Source organism: Cydia pomonella, chromosome 23 (assembly GCF_033807575.1).
Source record: "Cydia pomonella isolate Wapato2018A chromosome 23, ilCydPomo1, whole genome shotgun sequence".
Classification (NCBI taxonomy): Eukaryota; Metazoa; Arthropoda; class Insecta; order Lepidoptera; family Tortricidae; genus Cydia; species Cydia pomonella.
In genome coordinates, this window is record NC_084725.1 from 2,243,495 (window position 1) to 2,263,784 (window position 20,290).

The window sequence follows — 20,290 nt, forward strand, 5'->3', positions numbered from 1 at the left end:
TGATTTTATTCCTATTAATCTCGGTTGACAGTATATAAAAATAAATATTTTAGATTACTAGTCTCCAATGCCCAATAACTTCTTCCATTTCTCCGTATTCGCGAAGCGTCCATATTTCTGCAGCGACCCAGTTGTGAAGGGCCCTCGCAGGCGCCAACTTAATTGGAGCCAAGTTATTCTAGGCCCGAGGAAAACTATTTAGACGTGAGAAAATAAAGCGTGAAGGGAAAACGGTGCAACCAGAAAAGTGTTGAAATGCATTTCACCTTGGCCTTTGCAGACGCACTTTTTTTTCTTTATTGAAAGAGCTTTGTCACTGAGTGACGATGTCGCTCTGTAAGTACTACATAAATCTTATCGTCTACTTAAATAAGCCTACATTTACCAACTTATAAATTAGGTTTGCAGCCTCTGACAGCGGCTGGGACAATATATAATTACATCCACCAATCCTAATAAAGTTAACGTCCTGAATCTCTCGGCGAACTGATTCGTTGCGAACACATTCCATTAAGATGTGATAGACGTCTTGCAGACGCACTTGCGATTTGTAACGAAGCTACTTTTTAGTTTTTTACGCCCGACGCAAAAAGAGTGGTATTATACGTTTGACGCCTATGAGTCTGTGTGTGTATGGCATCGTAGCTCTCAAACGGATGGACCGATTTCGTTGCGGTTTTTTAACGTGAATGTGAATTTCCTCGCGGTGATTCTTAGCTATGTTTTATAAAAAACGATCCAGCAGTTTAAAGAATATTAGCTTTTTTCAAAGTAAGGCATTGGCAAAAAATTTCTTATAATCTTATGTGCATAAAATCTCAATCAAAACTCACAAGCATCCGTCTTTAAGTCACAACATGAGTAAAAAACTAAAACTACAATTAAAATAACTAAAGCTAAAAATTAATTATACCTATCAAAATTTTGCGCCTTTGTTAGAGTGCCCATCATGTGCGAATTGCGATTGCAATTTTCTGCGCGAGGTACAGTCAGCATCAAAAGTAGCGGATGGAACAACGCGCCAAAAGTTTCTGATATTCCGGATAACTTTTCCAAATATAGATAAATTATTAAAATTCGCGCTCAAAAGTATATATTTTACAGTCTTAGTTGTTCTATGTTAAATACATCACTTTTTGGTAAGCTGTTACAGAATGGTAGACACTTATGAAACGTTATTTGATCCGCTACTTTTGATGCTGACTGTACCTGCCCGCGTGGGGGTCGCCCGTTTCCTCTCTCAGCCGTTTACCGAGCGTCTAATAATAATCTTATGTTTAACGTAGGGTCTTTTAACCATTTTTAGGGTTCCGTAGCCAAATGGCATAAAACGGAACCCTTATAGTTTCGCCATGTCCGTCTGTCTGTCTGTCTGTCTGTCTGTCTGTCTGTCTGTCTGTCCGAGGCTTTGCTCCGTGGTCGTTAGTGCTAGAAAGCTGAAATTTGGCATGGATATATAAATCAATAAAGCCGACAAAGTCGTACAATAAAATCTAAAAATTTTTTTTTTAGGGTACCTACCTCCCCTACACGTAAAGTGGGGGTGAATTATTTTTTTCGCTTCAACCCTAGAGTGTGGGGTATCGTTGGAAAGGTCTTTCAAAACTAATAGGGGTTTTCAGGAAACACTTTTTGATAAAGTGAATATATTCGGAGATAATCGCTCCGAAAGAAAAAAAAAATGTGTCCCCCCCCCCTCTAACTTTTGAACCATAGGTCCAAAAAATATGGAAAAAATCGTGGAAGTAGAGCTTAAGAAAGACATTAAATGAAAACTATAGCGAACATGATCAGTTTAGCTGTTTTTGAGTTATCGCAAAAAGTTTTCCCTTCATAGTAAAAAGACTTACTTTAATTAGGTACTGATTATGCAAATTTGCCTATTTGTTTAACTCGGGTGAAAGGTACCGTTTCATCCCTTGGTTAACAATTTACTATACTTTAAGCTCCAGTTTAGCTTAATGTGACGGAAGAGTAACTACGGAACCCTACACTGAGCGTGGCCCGACATGCTCTTGGCCGGTTATTAGTTATAAAGATGAGAGATGATCAGTGTATATCAAGTCTAAGAGTATATAATAATTTACCCACTTTCGTCATTACGTCACTACTTCAAGACAGTTTACACTGTAATATGATGTCACGATCAAATACCGAGTTGTTCTATTGTCGGACTTTGACTTTTCTGTATTTAACAAGCTTTTATTCAGTTTCACCGGTCCCGTTGTCTGTCGGTTTGTAATCAAATCTTGCAAGTTAAATTTGACCCACTTCCCGGTTTCCGATGAAGCTGAAAGTTTGCATACATTTGTAAGTCGGGTGACAATGCAATATTATGGTACCATCGAGATGATCTGATGATGGAGACAGGAGGTGGCCATAGAAACTCTGTGATAAAACAACGCAACCTAATTGTGCTTGCGGTTTTTAGAATTAGTTCCATGAGTATTCGTTGCCTGTGGAAATAAAGTACAGTCAGCGACAAAAGCTTGTACCAAAAATGATTTATTTGCCAAAAACTAATTGTAGGTATACTGTAATGCAATGAGTCCCATATAGAAATTTGACACAACAAACCAGTATAACTCATTTTGTATAGGATTTTGAGTTTCCAAAACGTCCCGCTTGGCGCGCTCTTTCTAAATCCAATATACATAATGAGACTAAACGCAAACGCGTACGTCACGTTTCAAAATAGAATTTATTTACACTAAGGGTACTGATCGACTGATACCATTATTGAAAACTTGTCAGGTAGCTTATGGAATACGGCTTCATTTTTTTCAGCTACATAATTGTAACGAATATACACCATTTTAACCACGCATTCCTGATTTCATAGGGAGCAAAACATGTTATATGAGATTCGGTTAAATTCGGCAAAAATAAAAGTTTTTTTTTGCGCTTTCTGCACACGATACGTTATTATTTTTTGCATATAGGCAAAACAAGACACAACAACGAATAAGTAAAGTTTATTTTTTTAATTTTTAGTTTACAGTTAAAAATTGCGAGTTTCCTTTAAAACTTTAATGTCCGTCAGTGGTATATATATTACGTCTAAACTAAGTCGCATAGTGGCAGCAGCGTCGCAGCTAAAAAAGGGTTTTACACTAAGTTACTTATTACAGAATAAAAAATCACACGAATTATCATTATCTCTAAAACAAGACCGACTTCAGAAAACTCTGTACGACATTTTATTCTCTAAATGCGGTCAAGAACCTTTAAATTTTGTTTGGGTTTTACCATCCCACGGTGTTTAATGTACATTTTTTTAGGATTTGACGACCGGTTTGGCCTAGTGGGTAGTGACCCTGCCTACGAAGCTGATGGTCCCGGGTTCAAATCCTGGTAAGGGCATTTATTCGTGTGATGAGCATGGATATTTGTTCCTGAGTCATGGGTGTTTTCTATGTATTTAAGTATTTATAAATATTTCTATATTATATATATCGTTGTCTAATTGTAAGTACCCTCAACACAAGCCTTATTGAGCTTACTGTGGGACTTAGTCAATTTGTGTAATAATGTCCTATAATATTTATTATTTATTATTTCGTACCTGAAGGGTAAAACGGGACCCTATTACTAAGACTCCGCTGTCCGTCTGTCTGTCTGTCTGTCACCAGGCTGTATCTCATGAACCGTGATAGCTAGGCAGATGAAGTTTTAACATGATGTATTACTAAAAAGTACGGAACCCCCGGTGGGCGAGTCCGACTAGCACTTGCCCTGTTTTTTTAGTGTAATTAGACACAAACGCACATAATGGCTGTTTAATTGCAGCTTTCTAAGCATTACCGCAACCCTCGATGCATTTAAAGTCTTTTATAAAGCAAACACGTTTATTCAAGTCCATGAAAGCAGCGCTGGTGTCCTAGCGGTAAGAGCGTGAGACTTGCAATCCGGAGGTCGCGGGTTCAAACCCCGGCTCGTACCAATAAGTTTTTCGGAACTTATGTACGAAATATCATTTAATATTTACCAATCGCTTTTCGGTGAAGGAATACATCGTGAAGAAACCGGACTAATCCCAATAAGGCCTAGTTTACCCTCTGGGTTGGAAGGTCAGATGGCAGTCGCTTTCGTAAAAACTAGTGCCTACGCCAATTCTCAGGATTAGTTGCCAAGCGGACCCTAGGCTCCCATGAGCCGTGGCAAAATGCCGGGACAACGCAAGGAAAAAGAAGAAGAAAAAGTAAAATGAATGCCTGCAAATATTCTAGTATTATTACTTCTAGAGTTATACTAGTATTATTTCCATTACTCTAACAAGATTCTTTACAAAACATTAATTACCTAATCATCAAAATGCAGGTTTTTTTTATTTTTAATATCGCTATTCCAATTGTTTCTCTACATTGCTCAGTTTCAATCTTTTAAATATGTGAGTTCGTAATTAAAAAAAAGTAATTAGGGATTCAGTGCTTCGTATAATTCTTTTTAATACAGTTGCTCAAAAAAACGCTACATTACGTAGCTGTTTAGCGTGCGGAAAGTTGTATTTCGCGAACTAGTGCTTTTTACTTTTCCACTTGTTCCAATTCATGACTACTTATTGATGAGTGTTAATGTTAGTTTCCTTTAAACGTCGTAAGCAACATAAAAACCATAAATATAAGTATATTCATGTAAAAATAATAAATATAAGTATATTTCGTATTTTATTTTATTACTTACCTCTTCATCATTATAACACGTTTATTGAATATTGAAAAACCGTTCTTAATAAGTTGTCTGAATGGAACGGAATAGCTGTCAATTTCATTAAAATAGAAAAAATATACCAGATAATACCTACGCAGATAATATGAGGTTAAAAAAATGAAAAGTTATCAGTTTAAAAAAACAAAAACTTGCCTCACGAATCGTTTGATTAGGTAACTAAGCTTGCCACTCTAAAGTAAATAAAAATAGTGTAGCAAATCTGTCCTACACTCAAAACATGCCCTAAACTCAACGCTTTAAGTTCCGTATTCGAATGTCGTATAAAAGCTGTAATAAATGCGGTTTTACGAAATCAGCAGCCATATTGGAATAGTTTGAATGCAGCGAATTAATTAAATCCAGAATAGTATGAATATTCAGGGTTTCAGGCTAGGATTTGCTGGTCTGGCTAGAACATTTTAATTAGTATCTTTTTATGGTTCCGTACCCAAAGGGTAAAACAAGACCATATCATTTATTCCATCGAAATCATGTTAATTTGTACATTTCGGTCTTAAATATAGTCAAGTAGGTACATGATACCCTGCTAGGGTGTACAATTTAGGATTTAAAATTATAATTTATAATTTACATTAATTTCTAGAAATAATTAAATGTCAAAACAAGTATATAAGTATTAAAATGTGAATAATTCATGCAGAAATATATTTACAAAATCATTGGTAATCATCAGTCTTACGAAAAATAAAATTTAACAATAATTAATCAATAATATCATAAAATTCATAAACAATAATTTTCACAAGCCAAACTAAACCAGACCATATCATATTACTGAGACTCCGCTGTCCGTACGTCTGTCTGTCTGTCACAAGGCTGTATCTCATGAACCGTGATAGACAGTTGAAATTTTCACAGATTATGTATTTCAGTTGCCGCTATAACAACAAATAACTAAAAAACAGAATAAAATAAATATTTAAGGGCCCTTACAACAGACATTTTTTTTGCCGTTTTTATAGATAATGGTACAGAATCCTTCGTACGCGAGTCCGACTCGCACTTGGTCGGTTTTAATTTTAACCCCCGACGCAAAAAAGGGGAGTTGTATGTTTAAAGCAAATGTCTGTCTCTCTGTTTGTCTGTAGCATCGTAGCTCTCAGACGGATGGACCGATTTCCATGCGTTTTTATTAACGTGAAAGCTTGTTTCCTTGCGATAGTCCTTAGCTATATTTGATAAATATCAATCAAGAAGTTTGAAGAGTATCTCTTTTTCTAAATGATGACAAACTCGTGTTAATTAAGCCCTGGCCTTCGGCTTCGGCCTCAATTAAACCTTGTTCGTAAATTCTTGTTTACCTCCCTTAATACACAAATATCTGGTACCGAGCTTTGCTCGGAAAACATATAAAAACTCAGAAATGCGCGTTTTCCCAGAGATAAGGCTAGATCGATTTTTCGCCCCCGAAAACCTCCATATAGAAAATTTATTCGAAATCGTTAGAGCCGTTTCCGAGATCCCCGAAATATATATATAAATTTACAAGAATTGCTCGTTTAAAGGTATAAAATATACTATTATTAATGGCAGAACAAAGCTTCATCCCAAACGGTAGTAATAGCATTTCAATCTATATTGGCCCGCTATTTATATCCCCCCGTTTGTGACGGAAATACACGTGCACGGGACATGTGTCTATTGAAAGGAGATTTCTGTACCCCTAGTGTAACTGTGATCGACATCATAACGTGACGAACGCGTTTGCGTTAAGTGTCATTTTGTATGGGATTTTGAGTTTCCAAAACGTCCCGCTTGGCGCGCTCTTTCGAAATCCAATACAAAATGAGACTAAACGCAAACGCGTACGTCACGTTTGGAAATCGAATTTAGTTACACTAGGGGTACTGTTTGTGTTGTTTATACCATTTTAAATTCAATTAACATGTTTGGTTTTATCGCTTAGAACCTAAATATTTAATATAATAAGTTGCGTTTGGCGAAGGCAATAAATAATGAATGCAATGAATAAATAAAAAATGCCTATAAATTATGTGTATCACAATTTATAACAAGTTACCTGATCGTTTTAAAGATATGGATCTCAAACTGTTCAAGTCAAACACAAAAATGTGGCTAATAAAAAAATGTTTTTATTGTGTTAATGATTATTTAAGTTACTCATACCATTACCAGTTCTCCATACCAGCAACCCTGGAGCCAGTTGGTTTATCAGCGGCAGATGGCAAAAGGCCCGACGGCTGCTCGCTCGTACCTTGGTTCCTGGGGCGGCCCCTGGCGTGGGATGTAACATGCGTTGATACGCTGGCCCCATCTCATGTCCGGCGCTCTGCCAGGAAGCCGGGGACGGCAGCAGACGACGCCCAAATTGCCAAGTGTCGCAAATATGCATTTTTAAAAAGTAATTATGTATTTGCGGCACTTGCGATTGAAACTTTCGGTCCTTGGTCGTCCGACACCAAGAAACTAGTAAAAGAAATTTCTACTAAACTAGTCTGGGTGTCTGGCGACCTACGAGCTGGCGCTTTTTTCGCACAAAAACTTAGCCTCACTGTGCAGAGAGGGAACGCGGCCAGTGTCCTGGGAACAATGCCTCAGGCTAATTTAGGCTTAGTTTTTTGATAATATAGCTATTGTAATTGATTATGTAAATATATATTTTATAACATTTAAAAATACAAATATAAATATAAAAAAAAAAAAAGTTACTCATAAGTATTTTTATATATATGTTGCAAATGTATGTACACCTGAAAAGGTAAAGTCTCAGTGTAACGGAATGTGTAATTGTATATTCGACCTCCAACGTAACCTGATTCTTATTATACAATAAATAACTTTGAAAAAAATGGCTAGGAACGATCGTATCATCGTTTTATTAGAGAAAATTTGAATTTAATATATATTTTTTTAATCTTATTTATTTTATAAGCCATACATCTTAAGATTAAGTCGGATAGAGAGCTTTTCAGTCGAGTACCGTGTTTTGGCAACGAAGCTTGCTGAGTTGACAAATTGAGGTACGAAATTGAAAAGCTTTATTATATCACTATTGTATACAATACTTTTTCTATGAGTCAATAAAAATAATGCTTTAAACTAATAAAATCATACAGGTAAACAAGCCAAAAGTATACAGCGAGCAGCCGCGATAACTTTGTGGGGACATATATACATACTTAAACATATACATCGACCGACGTCGTGTCCGTTATAGAAACAGTGAAATTGTTCTGATAAGAACAGTTTATAGATCGATCGATTGACACTCTGCGGTTAAGCAGAGAAACGGTGACGTTTGCTCTAACAAGAGCAGTTTTATGTTGCCCTGACAAGGGCAGTTTATGCATATGCGGAGCCTGCAGCATCCTCTTCGTGTCTTCTACCAGCGAGTATCAAGCAGCGGAGCGGGACACGGCGCACCGACGACACGATGTGCACCCTACGGAGGCCGGCCGAGAAAAGGACGGGAACGTTGGCTCGCTTTATTTTATAGGCGCGCGCGAATGCCGCGGCCACGCGCCGCAACCTCGCGCCCGCGCACCTCACCCCGCGCGTCCCGCGCGGCTACTATTATTTATCACGCTCTTTCCTGTATATAGATCTCTTTCTTACATTTCTCTAATTTTGTATAAATTACGCGCATTTTTGTAAATAAATTCATTCAATCTTGTACATAGCTAAAAACGCCTTTCACTCCAAGAACCTTCTGATACCTGCCTACATGGTACCTACATCACCATAGTGGTGACCACCGACTGAGCAGAAGATAATCAAGCAAGAAGATGTCTCCCAACCCGAAGGACGACGTTACTCCGCAAGAAGAGAGCAGCCCATCTTCAGCAGCAGCAACTTTATCCCACGACGTGGCGGCGATATCGCTCTCTCTTCGCGTCCCACCGTTCTGGCGAGACCAACCAGTACTCTGGTTTTGCAGTTTCGAGGCGGCAACGGCAGAGCTGAAGAGAAGCCAGGCGCAGCTCGCTCAGATGGTTATCGCGCAGCTAGAAAAGCAAGACATACAGAACATTAGCGACCTCATCTACTCACCGCCTGAAGAGAATTATTATACAGCGATAAAAAACAGACTCATCTCTGTATACGAGGAGAGTAACAGCGCGCAGACGAAGAAACTGCTATCTCAGGTCGAGCTCGGGGAGCAGAAGCCCAGTCAGCTGTTACGACGGATGCAGACGTTGAATAAGGACAAGTTTCCCGAGACAACGATACAGATGATGTGGCTCGATCATCTTCCGCCACACGTACGCTCCGTGCTCACCGTCAGCGAAGCGTTCCAGATCAAAACTACGCTCGAGGACCTCGCGCTGCTCGCCGACAAAATGATGGAGCACACGCCATCATCATCGAACCAAATCGCCGCAGTCGCTCCTCCCGCCGTCATACCACCTTCGTTACCACCGCCACTACCTCAACCAACTGCGTCAGCTCTCGACACGCAATACCTCATCGGCGAAATAAGAAGACTCTCACTCGAAGTCGCCGAGCTTCGCTCGAGACCGCGTGAAAACTACAATCAACGCTACAGCCGCTCAAGCAGACGATTTCCATCACGTACCCGTAACAACTCTCAATCGCAAGATCGAAGACCGCGTAGCCCAAGAAACTCACCACTGCCGTACTGCCATTACCATCGACGTTTCGGCATGGACGCACAGAAATGCGCACAACCGTGCAGTTTCAAGCCGATCCCGCCATCATCACCAGCGTCGGAAAACTAAATGTAACGCTGGCTGCGGCGGAAACCGGCGTTACCACCAAATCCCACCGCCTCTTCGTACGAGACCGAACCAGCAAACTCGTCTTCTTGGTAGACACCGGCGCGAACATCTCCGTTCTACCAAGGACACCCGGCACGAAGGCGCAACCACTTCCATTTCAACTCTACGCCGCTAATAACACCGTCATTCCTACCTATGGCGAGAAGACGCTAGAACTCGATCTCAACCTACGCCGACCATTCCGGTGGAAATTCATCATCGCTGCAGTTTCGAAACCCATCATCGGCGCAGATCTCCTGGACTACCACCACATCGTCGTGGACATCACCAAGAGAAGATTGATCGACGGCAAGACCCTACTGTACACTAATGCACAGCTCTGTACTGACGCTAACATACCTACCGTGCGCAGTATAGACGTGCAACAGTCGTACCACAACATTCTTGCCGACTACCCTGGTACCACTCGCCTAACATCCATGAAACTCAGCCCGAAACACAACGTCGAACACTTCATTGAAACAACTGGACCACCACTTCACTGCAGACCACGTCCAATCGCACCGCACCGCTACGAACTCGTGAAGAAGGAATTTGCCAACATGATGGAGCAGGGCCTATGCAGACCAAGCAAAAGCCCTTGGGCATCACCTCTTCACGTGGTACCTAAGAAGAACGGCGAATTACGTGTGTGTGGAGATTACCGACGGCTTAACGCAATCACTAAGCCCGACCGCTACCCAATCCCACGCATACGTGATTTTACCTACCAACTCGCCGGCAAACAAATATTCTCAACATTGGACCTCAACCGCGCATACCAGCAACTACCAATAGCAGAGCAAGATGTCGAGAAGAGCGCCATCATAACACCATTCGGCCTATTCGAATTTCCGAGAATGTGCCCCGGACTCAAAAACTGCGGACAGACGTTTCAACGCTTTATTCACGAAGTACTACGCGACCTTGACTTCGTGTTCCCATTCGTCGACGACCTACTTGTTGCATCGGCCGACGAAAAAACACACGAGCAACACCTACGCGCCGTACTACGCCGACTCGAAGACTACGGCATAACAATAAACCCGTCGAAATGCGTATTCGGTCAGCCATCGGTCAAATTCTTGGGCTACGAAGTCAGCAAAGATGGCATACGACCGCCTACCGAAAAAGTGCAAACAATCATCGACTACCCTAAGCCGAAAAACATCGACGAACTTCGAAGATTTCTCGGCATGTTGAATTTTTACCGCGAAAACATCAAAAACGCCGCACAGATTCAAGCACCGCTCTGCAAATACCTACACAATGCGAAGAAGCGCGACAAGACAGAAATCAGCTGGGACAACGAAGCCGACGAAGCATTCAACGCGTGCAAAGTGAGCATACAAAACGCCGCCTTGCTCGCGCACCCCTCCCACCACGCACCGCTAGCAATCTTCTGTGACGCAAGCGACAAAGCCGCGGGAGCTTCGTTAAACCAATTCGTCAACGACGCTTGGCAACCACTTGGCTATTTTTCCAAGAAATTCTCCGACGCCCAGACTAGATACAGCACTTTCGACCGTGAGCTACTCGCTATCTACCTAAGTACGAAGCACTTCAGAAAAATGTTCGAAGGAAGAGAATTGATCATATTCACCGACCACAAACCGCTTACATACGCATTTACGAAAACAAGTACAAACAACGAGTCACCGCGCCGCACTCGTCAGCTGTTGTATATTAGTGAATTTACAACCGATATACGACACATTCCTGGAACCCAAAATGCCGCTGCCGACGCCCTATCTCGCATCGAAGCCATCTCCTGTCCATCTCCGATCGACTACAAACTACTGGCAGAAGCGCAAGAGCGAGATAGCAACACAATCAAAACACTCGCACAGCAAGATAACTTAATAATAAAACAAGTTGAAATTCCCGGAACTACCTACAAACTATTCTGCGAAACATCAACGCCGCACTTACGACCTTACGTACCAGAAGAGCATCGCCGTGCCGCTTTCAACGCAGTACATAACATCAGTCATCCCGGAATCAAAACGTCACGAAAACTCGTCGCACAACGCTACTTTTGGCCCGGCCTAAATGCCGATGTAGGCAAATGGGCAAAAGTATGCGTACACTGCCAACGCGCCAAGATTCAACGACACACTTCAAGCCCTCTTTCAAGTTTCCCGCCAACTACAAGGTTCGAACATATACACATCGACCTTGTAGGACCTCTACCTACGGCCGCCAGTGGACATCGCTACTTACTCACAATGATCGATCGCGCAACTAGATGGCCAAAAGTATACAGCGAGCAGCCGCGATAACTTTGTGGGGACATATATACATACTTAAACATATACATCGACCGACGTCGTGTCCGTTATAGAAACAGTGAAATTGTTCTGATAAGAACAGTTTATAGATCGATCGATTGACACTCTGCGGTTAAGCAGAGAAACGGTGACGTTTGCTCTAACAAGAGCAGTTTTATGTTGCCCTGACAAGGGCAGTTTATGCATATGCGGAGCCTGCAGCATCCTCTTCGTGTCTTCTACCAGCGAGTATCAAGCAGCGGAGCGGGACACGGCGCACCGACGACACGATGTGCACCCTACGGAGGCCGGCCGAGAAAAGGACGGGAACGTTGGCTCGCTTTATTTTATAGGCGCGCGCGAATGCCGCGGCCACGCGCCGCAACCTCGCGCCCGCGCACCTCACCCCGCGCGTCCCGCGCGGCTACTATTATTTATCACGCTCTTTCCTGTATATAGATCTCTTTCTTACATTTCTCTAATTTTGTATAAATTACGCGCATTTTTGTAAATAAATTCATTCAATCTTGTACATAGCTAAAAACGCCTTTCACTCCAAGAACCTTCTGATACCTGCCTACATGGTACCTACGTCACCATAACTTCATACTCTTACGCGCCCGGCCGCTGGGACCCGGCGGGGTGATCAGCGACACCTCGTAACTCATGAGGCCCTGGTACTTGCTCCTTGATAAATTCACTTTTTAAGCAGTTTTTTTCTCGATTTTGGCCACCGTAGCCTATGGAGACTAACAAGCAATGGTAAGCGGTTTTCGTAGTCTATGGATGTTGCTATATTAAGGGTGTCACGAAGTTGTTATGAAGCAATAATTTCTACTATACAACCTAAAATAAATAAATAATTCATTTGAGCTATCGTTTTGTTTCGTCCTCTTGACCGCGGCGAGCTCTGATTAGTCCATTTCATTATAGTTGACTAAACCGTTTCGAAATGAATATTATAGTTGAGTTAATTCAACCATTACAGTCGACGAGTAGAAAAATCATATTTGGTTTGTTTTCATGTCATTTATTGTACTCTTCCCTAAATTAAAAATACCTATGTATCAAACTTGTAAAAAAATCAGCCGCCTATACAACCATATACAATCAAAAGATATTTATTGCTTATTGAAATATCACCAACATGCCGCCTAATATCTTCACACGTAAATAAATATTAGGAAATTTAAAAGCGTTATTAATGAATAGTTCTAGAGACTGTGGCGTAATTAGACCACATTTATATTTAATTATATACTTGGACTGAATAAACATTTTACTTCAAAAACACCATAATGGAACACATAGGTACCTGTAATGGGATGGTGTAGACAAATCTTATGAAATAAGTAATTATCATCGGTTTTTAAACACAGGCAACATTTTACCATAAACAGAGCTATAGAGCTGCTTATGTTTGATGTTTCATGGATTTTTCTTTGTTCTAAAAAGAATTGCGCCATACATCCCATGACTGGAGCAAAAAAACATAGTTTTGATTTGTTAATATAAAAAAATAATTAAAAAAATTGTAAGTAAGTAAATATTATTTATTGCACCAACTTATACATTTTACATACGTGTAAAACTACAAATGAATTTTAAAGGAAAATAGAACCAGGTAACAAGTTAACAACAGGCGGTCAAAAAAAATAAAAAAAAATGTGTGAGTAAGCTATCGGTGTCGGTAAAATGTCAAAATACTCCAAATTTTCTCTTAAATTTTCTTGTATCAGTACATTGTTGATTTATAAATGCAACGGTTTCAATTTGGTCACAAAACGTGCAAAGTTGTCTCGACAATAGTGTCAAATCCGTGTCACATCCGAAATCGACAGACTTGCTGTAGACGAATCGCGAATACGATTGTTTACAGAAGCAACCTAAATATTATCTCCGGCAGAAGCCGTCTGCGCGTCGTGCCAATGTTTACTATTTTTTTACGTTCGGTGACTCATTTATTTGATTCGCTTTAGGTCATTCTATTGCGCAGCTGACTAGATATTTGGTAATGAAATAAATGGCATAACGAGGCCTCCAGTGCCCAAGGCTGGAGTCGATCGTTCTCCGTTTACGCGATAGATTCCTGAACCGGTCGACCACCCGGGCTCTGTGGCATGGCCTGTGATTTTGACAGGTCAACCCTATCCACTTCCATTCCAAAACCAGAAATTTGGTTTCATATCGGTCTGCCTCTTCATCTGTTTTAATTAAATCCTACCGAAATGGCCAGTGCGTTGATAAACAATGCTATCGCCAGCGCGCGACCCAAGTTCGCCATTTTCATGAAATACGCCAAGGTTGAGCTGGCGCCACCCAAACTAGGCGAGATCCCTCAGATCAAGGCCGGCATCGGTAAACTCCTCTCCTCCGCTAAATCCGGCGCTTGGAAAAACCAGACCGTGAAGGAGGCCACCTTAAACACGCTCGTCGGCATGGAGGTGCTGTTCTGGTTCTACATCGGAGAATGCATTGGCAAGCGCCACATTGTCGGCTATGATGTTTAGGTTTTCGGTTAAGGGTACTGTAGATATATTGTAATTCAAACAGCAAAATGGGTCTAAACTTCCAAGTATATGACAATTTCCCGAAGGCTTCTGGCGCCCCCTATTTCATTTACAGTTTAACATTAATAGCAGTGCCAGTGCGTCTACTTGTAAAAACACACATAATATTTTCATAAAAAGTAATTTAATTGGTCTGAGAGTAGATCTATCTGTTGTAAGAGTTGTAAGCTAAAATTTATGTATTTACTTAAAAAAAATTTGCACATCAAAAAGATACAAAAAGGGGGACTTAATGCCTTATGGCATTTGCGGTAGATGCGAATGTCATGGGTACTCCGGCCTTGGTCACTTTTTCTTTCGTATTATAACACCTCTCAGTTTATAATATTGGGGTGAGTCGCGTGCACCCTTAGATGTATTCATTTTTATTGTAGGTAGTTTGTTATAATAGTAGTTTATGTAACTGATACATAATGAACGGCATTTAAATACGAGTGTGGGTTTATGAAACGAATGAAATGAGTGTGTTTATAAAACATTGTAATCATCTATTTTATTTTTGAGATTATTAAGTGTCACTCACCCATTGGTGATATGGCATTCCATATCACGACAAAACATTATGACATGTCGAAGAACTCTCCCGCCGTCCGTATGACTAAATAGCCACGTTCACGTCCATTATTGAGTGAATATTTAGGTTGGATCGTAAACCGTCGTGTTTGCGAGCTGCAGACGCGAGACGTAAACAACTGACGGTCGGCTGCAGATGCATTAATATTGAACTTATACCTATTACAAATTCTGTAATATCTGGGGGCGTAGACAAGATGCTAATCATTCACGCTTCGTTGCGTATCGTAGTTATCTCTCTCTATCACTCGTCCATATTAGTGCGACAGAGGCAGTTGCGTTCCGTTCGCTACGAAGCGATAACGATTGGCATCTTATCTACACACCCTGTTCTGAAGGCCGTAGCGAATATGACATTTTTTGTTATCTCAAAATGGCAACACTTAAAATTACGATTCTTTCCTGTGATCCCGAAATTTCCTAGAACTATTACAAAATTTTCCGAAACTTGCACTAAGTGCACCCCACAGAATTAGCCTGTAGTGAAGAACAGAGGACACGTATCCATGATAAGCCGTCAGAGCGGCCTCTAATGAGACCGTGTCCCTGAGTCTTCGGAGAGCAAACAAATCTGTTTAGCCGGTTGCAAATTTGTTCGACATGATCTTTCCAGTCGGGAATCGTTCTTACCTTTTAAGTCGACATTCATAGAAAACTTTCAGCTTTTATGCTATGACGTAAGTCTGGCCGTCACGGGCTCTTAAGCTTTTATATTCTATATTTATCTGTCTGAAAGTCAATGTAATAAATAATCTCAATGTGTCAATACCCTCGCTTCTTCGGGGTAGGTCATGTTCTTCGATCGTCACCTTGAGGTCACTTTTTCTTATTACGTCGCTTTTGCGATTGATCGATTTCTTAGATCACTATATATTATTTATAATTACGTTCAGAGATCATTTTGTTGCATATAAGAAGAAATTATGCGTATTATTGAGAACGTGACGTTAAAAAAGTGACATACCTCAAAGTGGCTTAACAAAATGTGACCTACTTCTCTAAACATGTGAATGAAAGGAAAGTTATCAATTAAATTAATAGATACTTAAATTGCAGCAACAGTCATATGCCAAAAATCGTGTAGGTAAGTATGAAATGTTCACACCAAATAACAGCGACCTTGTTCAATCCTTAACCCACTTTTGAACCATTTAAAACGACTTAAACACGCTAAAATACAACTAAGTTGCGACGTTTTACAATTGTACTAATGGTGTGAACTTGTGTGACAATTTGGAGATGTGCCAGATAGCAGCAGCTGTTTAAAAAGTGGGAATAAATCTTTGGATATTAGCCGGTATTTGGGTAAATGGGGAAATGCTTCGATAATATCTTAATTAGTTGTTTACTGTTATAAATCATTGGTTGTGTTATCAAGTCGTGTATTAAGTGTATGTATGTTCGCGATAAACCCGAAATTACTGAACGGATTTTCATGCGGTTTTCACTGATCAATAGAGTGATTCTTGAGGAAGGTTTAGATATATAATTTGTTAAGGTTTTGTGTAGTCCGAGCGAAGCTTGGGCGGGTCGCTAGTTATAAAGAAAGATACGTCTAAAGATTTTCGGTCGAGCAAGTTTTTCATTTATTGTGTATGTACTCGTGGTTAAATAATGACATGTAATTGATATAATAACTTTATTATTTAATAATTTCGTAATATGGCTGGTGGCTGTTTAGCTAAAAAGGTATTTTCTTCTTTGCTATTTTTGCAATTTCATTGTAGACGATGTTATTTAAAAAAAAAATCAGATCAAAGATCCATATTATGTTAGTACTTATACTCTAGACTTAATAACTATGTTAGTTTGAGCAAACACATAAAATAAAAACAAAAACCAAATAAAAACAAAAAACTTCCTATTTGGCCCTTCCAATGGCGACTTCGACACAGTATTTTGTTGTAGGGCAGTCTAGGCTTTCCGACAATATCCTGAGGAGGCTATTGCCACTGCAACGCTCTCGCCTAAGTAGTGATCCAACACGCTTGCGTCTGATTGCGAAAAAGTCATCACTTCGCGCTTCCGCAAACATGCTAGATGCACTACAGTGCTTGGGCAGTCGCAACAGCATCCTCAAGACATTGTTATACTGGACCCTCAGTACTGGTACTGGTTTGTGTTTTTTCGTGTTTTTATTTCTATTTACAATAAAGTATATTTTGCTGGACTCTGAGGACGAGGATGGTCTACCAAAGGGGATCAGTCTCCTGGACCTAAAGGGAAAGGCAGCGGAAGGGATATCCCCAGATGGCGCCTTCCCACTGTAAGGTCCTCCAGGTTAACCTCCAGCACAGCGAATCTGCAACGGCTCAACTTCGAAGATGGCTGGAGGTTAACCCAACATCCATAGCCCTGATTCAAGAGCCGTGGATCAGGAACACACGCATAAACGGCCTTGGTAATACCGGAGGTAATTTATTTTACAATACACATTTCAAACCAAGATCTTGCATATACATATCTCGTAACATAAGGGCACAACCACTAACTCAATTCTGTTCCAGAGACGTGTGTGCCATAAAACTCCTCAGAACACAAAACTCAAGTCTACCGGAGATAGTCCTGGCGTCCACCTACATGGCGGCGGAGGACGAACCACCTCCAGTGGAGATGAACAACCTCATACGCTACTGCGAACGAGAAAGGCTCGAGCTGGTCATATCTGCAGACTGCAACGGCCATCACAACCTATGGGGAATGGAAACCAACAACAAAAGAGGTAACGATATTGTTGAATACCTTATGTCAACTAACCTAGATATATTAAACACAGGATCCAAACCAACTTTTGTCACTCGTAGGTGTAATACTATAATTGACATTACTCTAAGCACAGGACTGGCAGCTCAACACATATCCAACTGGCACGTGTCGGACGAGCTATCCTGCTCCGACCACAGATGGATTCGGTATGACCTGACAGCTGACATCCAAACACCCACACCTAGAAGAAACCCGAGACGCACGGACATAGCGGCGTACAAGGAACTTCTGGAAGGTAAACTACACAATAACACACACACTAACAGACCTAGCAACACAAAGGAATTGGAGGAACAGGTAAACTTAATTATTAAAAACATAACTGAAAGCTACGAAAACACATGACCCAGAACAGGATACAATGAACTATAATCCAACTGAAAGCGAATGGAGAACAGCAGAATGTATAACAGAATATAACAAAACGACCTGGGCGGTAAATAGTTTTGATAACTTTAAATCGCCGGGAACAGACGGAATTTACCCAGCCCTACTAAAATGGGGTGGACATACATTAATCAAACACCTATCCAATCTACTGTGCAGCTGTATAGCCTTTAGATATATACCACATAAATGGAGGGAAGTGAAAGTGATTTTCCTCCCAAAGCCAGGCAAAACCGATTACTCGGACCCCAAGTCTTTCAGACCAATCAGCCTTACATCCTTCATGCTAAAAACACTAGAAAGACTATGTGACAGAGAACTGAAGGACACGGCCCTAAAAAACATAGAAATCCATCCAAACCAACACGCCTACAGTCAAGGGAAATCAACTGACTCAGCTCTCCATGCTGTAGTAAGCAACATAGAGAATGCGCTAGCAAGGAAGAATTCATGCCTAGGCACCTTCATCGACATAGAAGGAGCCTTTGACAAGACAAACTTTAGCAGCATTCAGCAAGCATTACAAAGACATAGAACCAATCCACTCGTAACCGAATGGATAATGAATATGTTAAGACAGAGAATAATAAGACTATCCGAAAACCAAACTCATCAAGCACTAGTCATGAGAGGATGCCCCCAGGGAGGAGTACTCTCACCACTGCTATGGAACCTGGTGGTGAACGAATTGATAACAAAATTAAACAACGAACATTTTATGACTATAGGGTACGCAGATGACTTAGTAATACTAATCAGCGGCCTAGTAATAAACACACTGTGTGATCTCACACAGACAGCACTGAAAATAGTAGAGAAATGGTGCAAGGAGAATGACCTATCGGTAAACCCAAAAAAGACCGACACAATTCTCTTCACACACAAACGAAAACTGGGTACATACGAACTGCCAACCCTTTTTGGCACAAGATTGACACTTTCAAAGGATGTAAAATACCTAGGCATAATCCTGGATGATAGACTGAACTGGAACAAACACCTGGACAATAAACTAAACAAAGCAACAGTAGCCTTTTGGCAATGCCGGAGGATGGTGGGCAAGAGATGGGGACTTGCTCCTCACATCATACTGTGGCTATACAAAATGGTAATAATGCCAATGATCAGCTATGGCTCGGTCGTATGGTGGCCCCGCACCCAGCTAACCACGGTAATAGACAAACTAAATAAAACACAAAGACTAGCATGTGTGGCTGCGACGGGCTGTATGAGAACTACTCCGACTGCGGCGCTAGAAATAATGCAAGGACTCCTACCATTACACATATATATACAAAAAGAAGCGGCTGCCACGGCTCTTCGGTTGAAAAAGCTAAACCTATGGACATCCTTCAGCTCATCGCACAAGAAGATCTATGAAAATATGATCTCAAAACTACCCATGCTGGCGGCGCCCATCGACAAAACACCAAAAACTATGATCTTCTGGAAAGAATACGCCATATCATTAACAGAGGATCCTAAAGAAGGACTAGACCAAACAAACCTAAGAATATTCACAGACGGCTCAAAAACACATGGATAAAGGGGCATAGTGGATCAAGAGGAAACGATGCAGCGGACGAACTGGCCAGGAAAGGCTCAGAAACGACGGCATATGGACCCGAGCCCATCATACCCCTACCAATATCCTATATACACAACCAGCTAGACCTACATCACAGACAACTGCACAATAAATACTGGAATGAAATGGACACATGCAGGCAGACCAAGGATTTTCTACCGGAACTGAACCACAAACTCACCAAAATACTACTGAAAACACCTCGACACCAACTACGTAAAATAGTAGGATTAATTACAGGACATAACACACTTAACAAACACCTACACAATATGGGTAAAACAGACAGCCCCATGTGCAGAGCGTGCATGGAAGAAGAAGAAACAACAAAACATATTCTCCTAGACTGCAAACAGGTAGAAGTATACAGGAACAAATACCTAGGGAATCCGTGCACACTAGGAGAGGCAATTAGCAGCCTGAAAACTTTGCTAGGCTTCGTGGAGGAGCTGGGGTGGTTAGAGTAGCGCTACCTCGTTTCACGCAAAATAGGCACAATGGTTGTCGAGTTGCGGAAAATGCCCAGAAGCACTAACTAACTAACTAACACTAATAAAGTATATACATACATACATACATACTACTGAAATGAAATAGCTCCTTTGAAACATAAAATCAAAGGTATTGGATGGTTTTGGTAGTTTATTATAAGTATTATAACAATGT

At 40.8% G+C, this 20,290-nt stretch overlaps 3 protein-coding genes across 6 annotated transcripts in view; 2 read left to right on the plus strand and 1 right to left on the minus strand.

The window, feature by feature from the left end:
- The window catches only part of LOC133530756 (potassium voltage-gated channel protein Shal), a 175,177-nt gene that overhangs the window by 105,014 nt on the left and 49,873 nt on the right, over positions 1–20,290 (minus strand). The window lies entirely within an intron of this gene.
- Positions 13,855–14,326, plus strand: LOC133530566 (ATP synthase subunit g, mitochondrial-like). The gene has a single exon (XM_061868519.1). It carries the CDS (start codon positions 13,969–13,971, stop codon positions 14,248–14,250), a length of 282 nt encoding a protein of 93 aa, XP_061724503.1. The 5' UTR covers positions 13,855–13,968; the 3' UTR covers positions 14,251–14,326.
- LOC133530777 (uncharacterized) lies at positions 17,055–17,994 on the plus strand. The gene is made up of 2 exons (XM_061868846.1): positions 17,055–17,605; positions 17,723–17,994. Exons 1-2 carry the CDS (start codon positions 17,134–17,136, stop codon positions 17,992–17,994), a joined length of 744 nt encoding a protein of 247 aa, XP_061724830.1. The 5' UTR covers positions 17,055–17,133.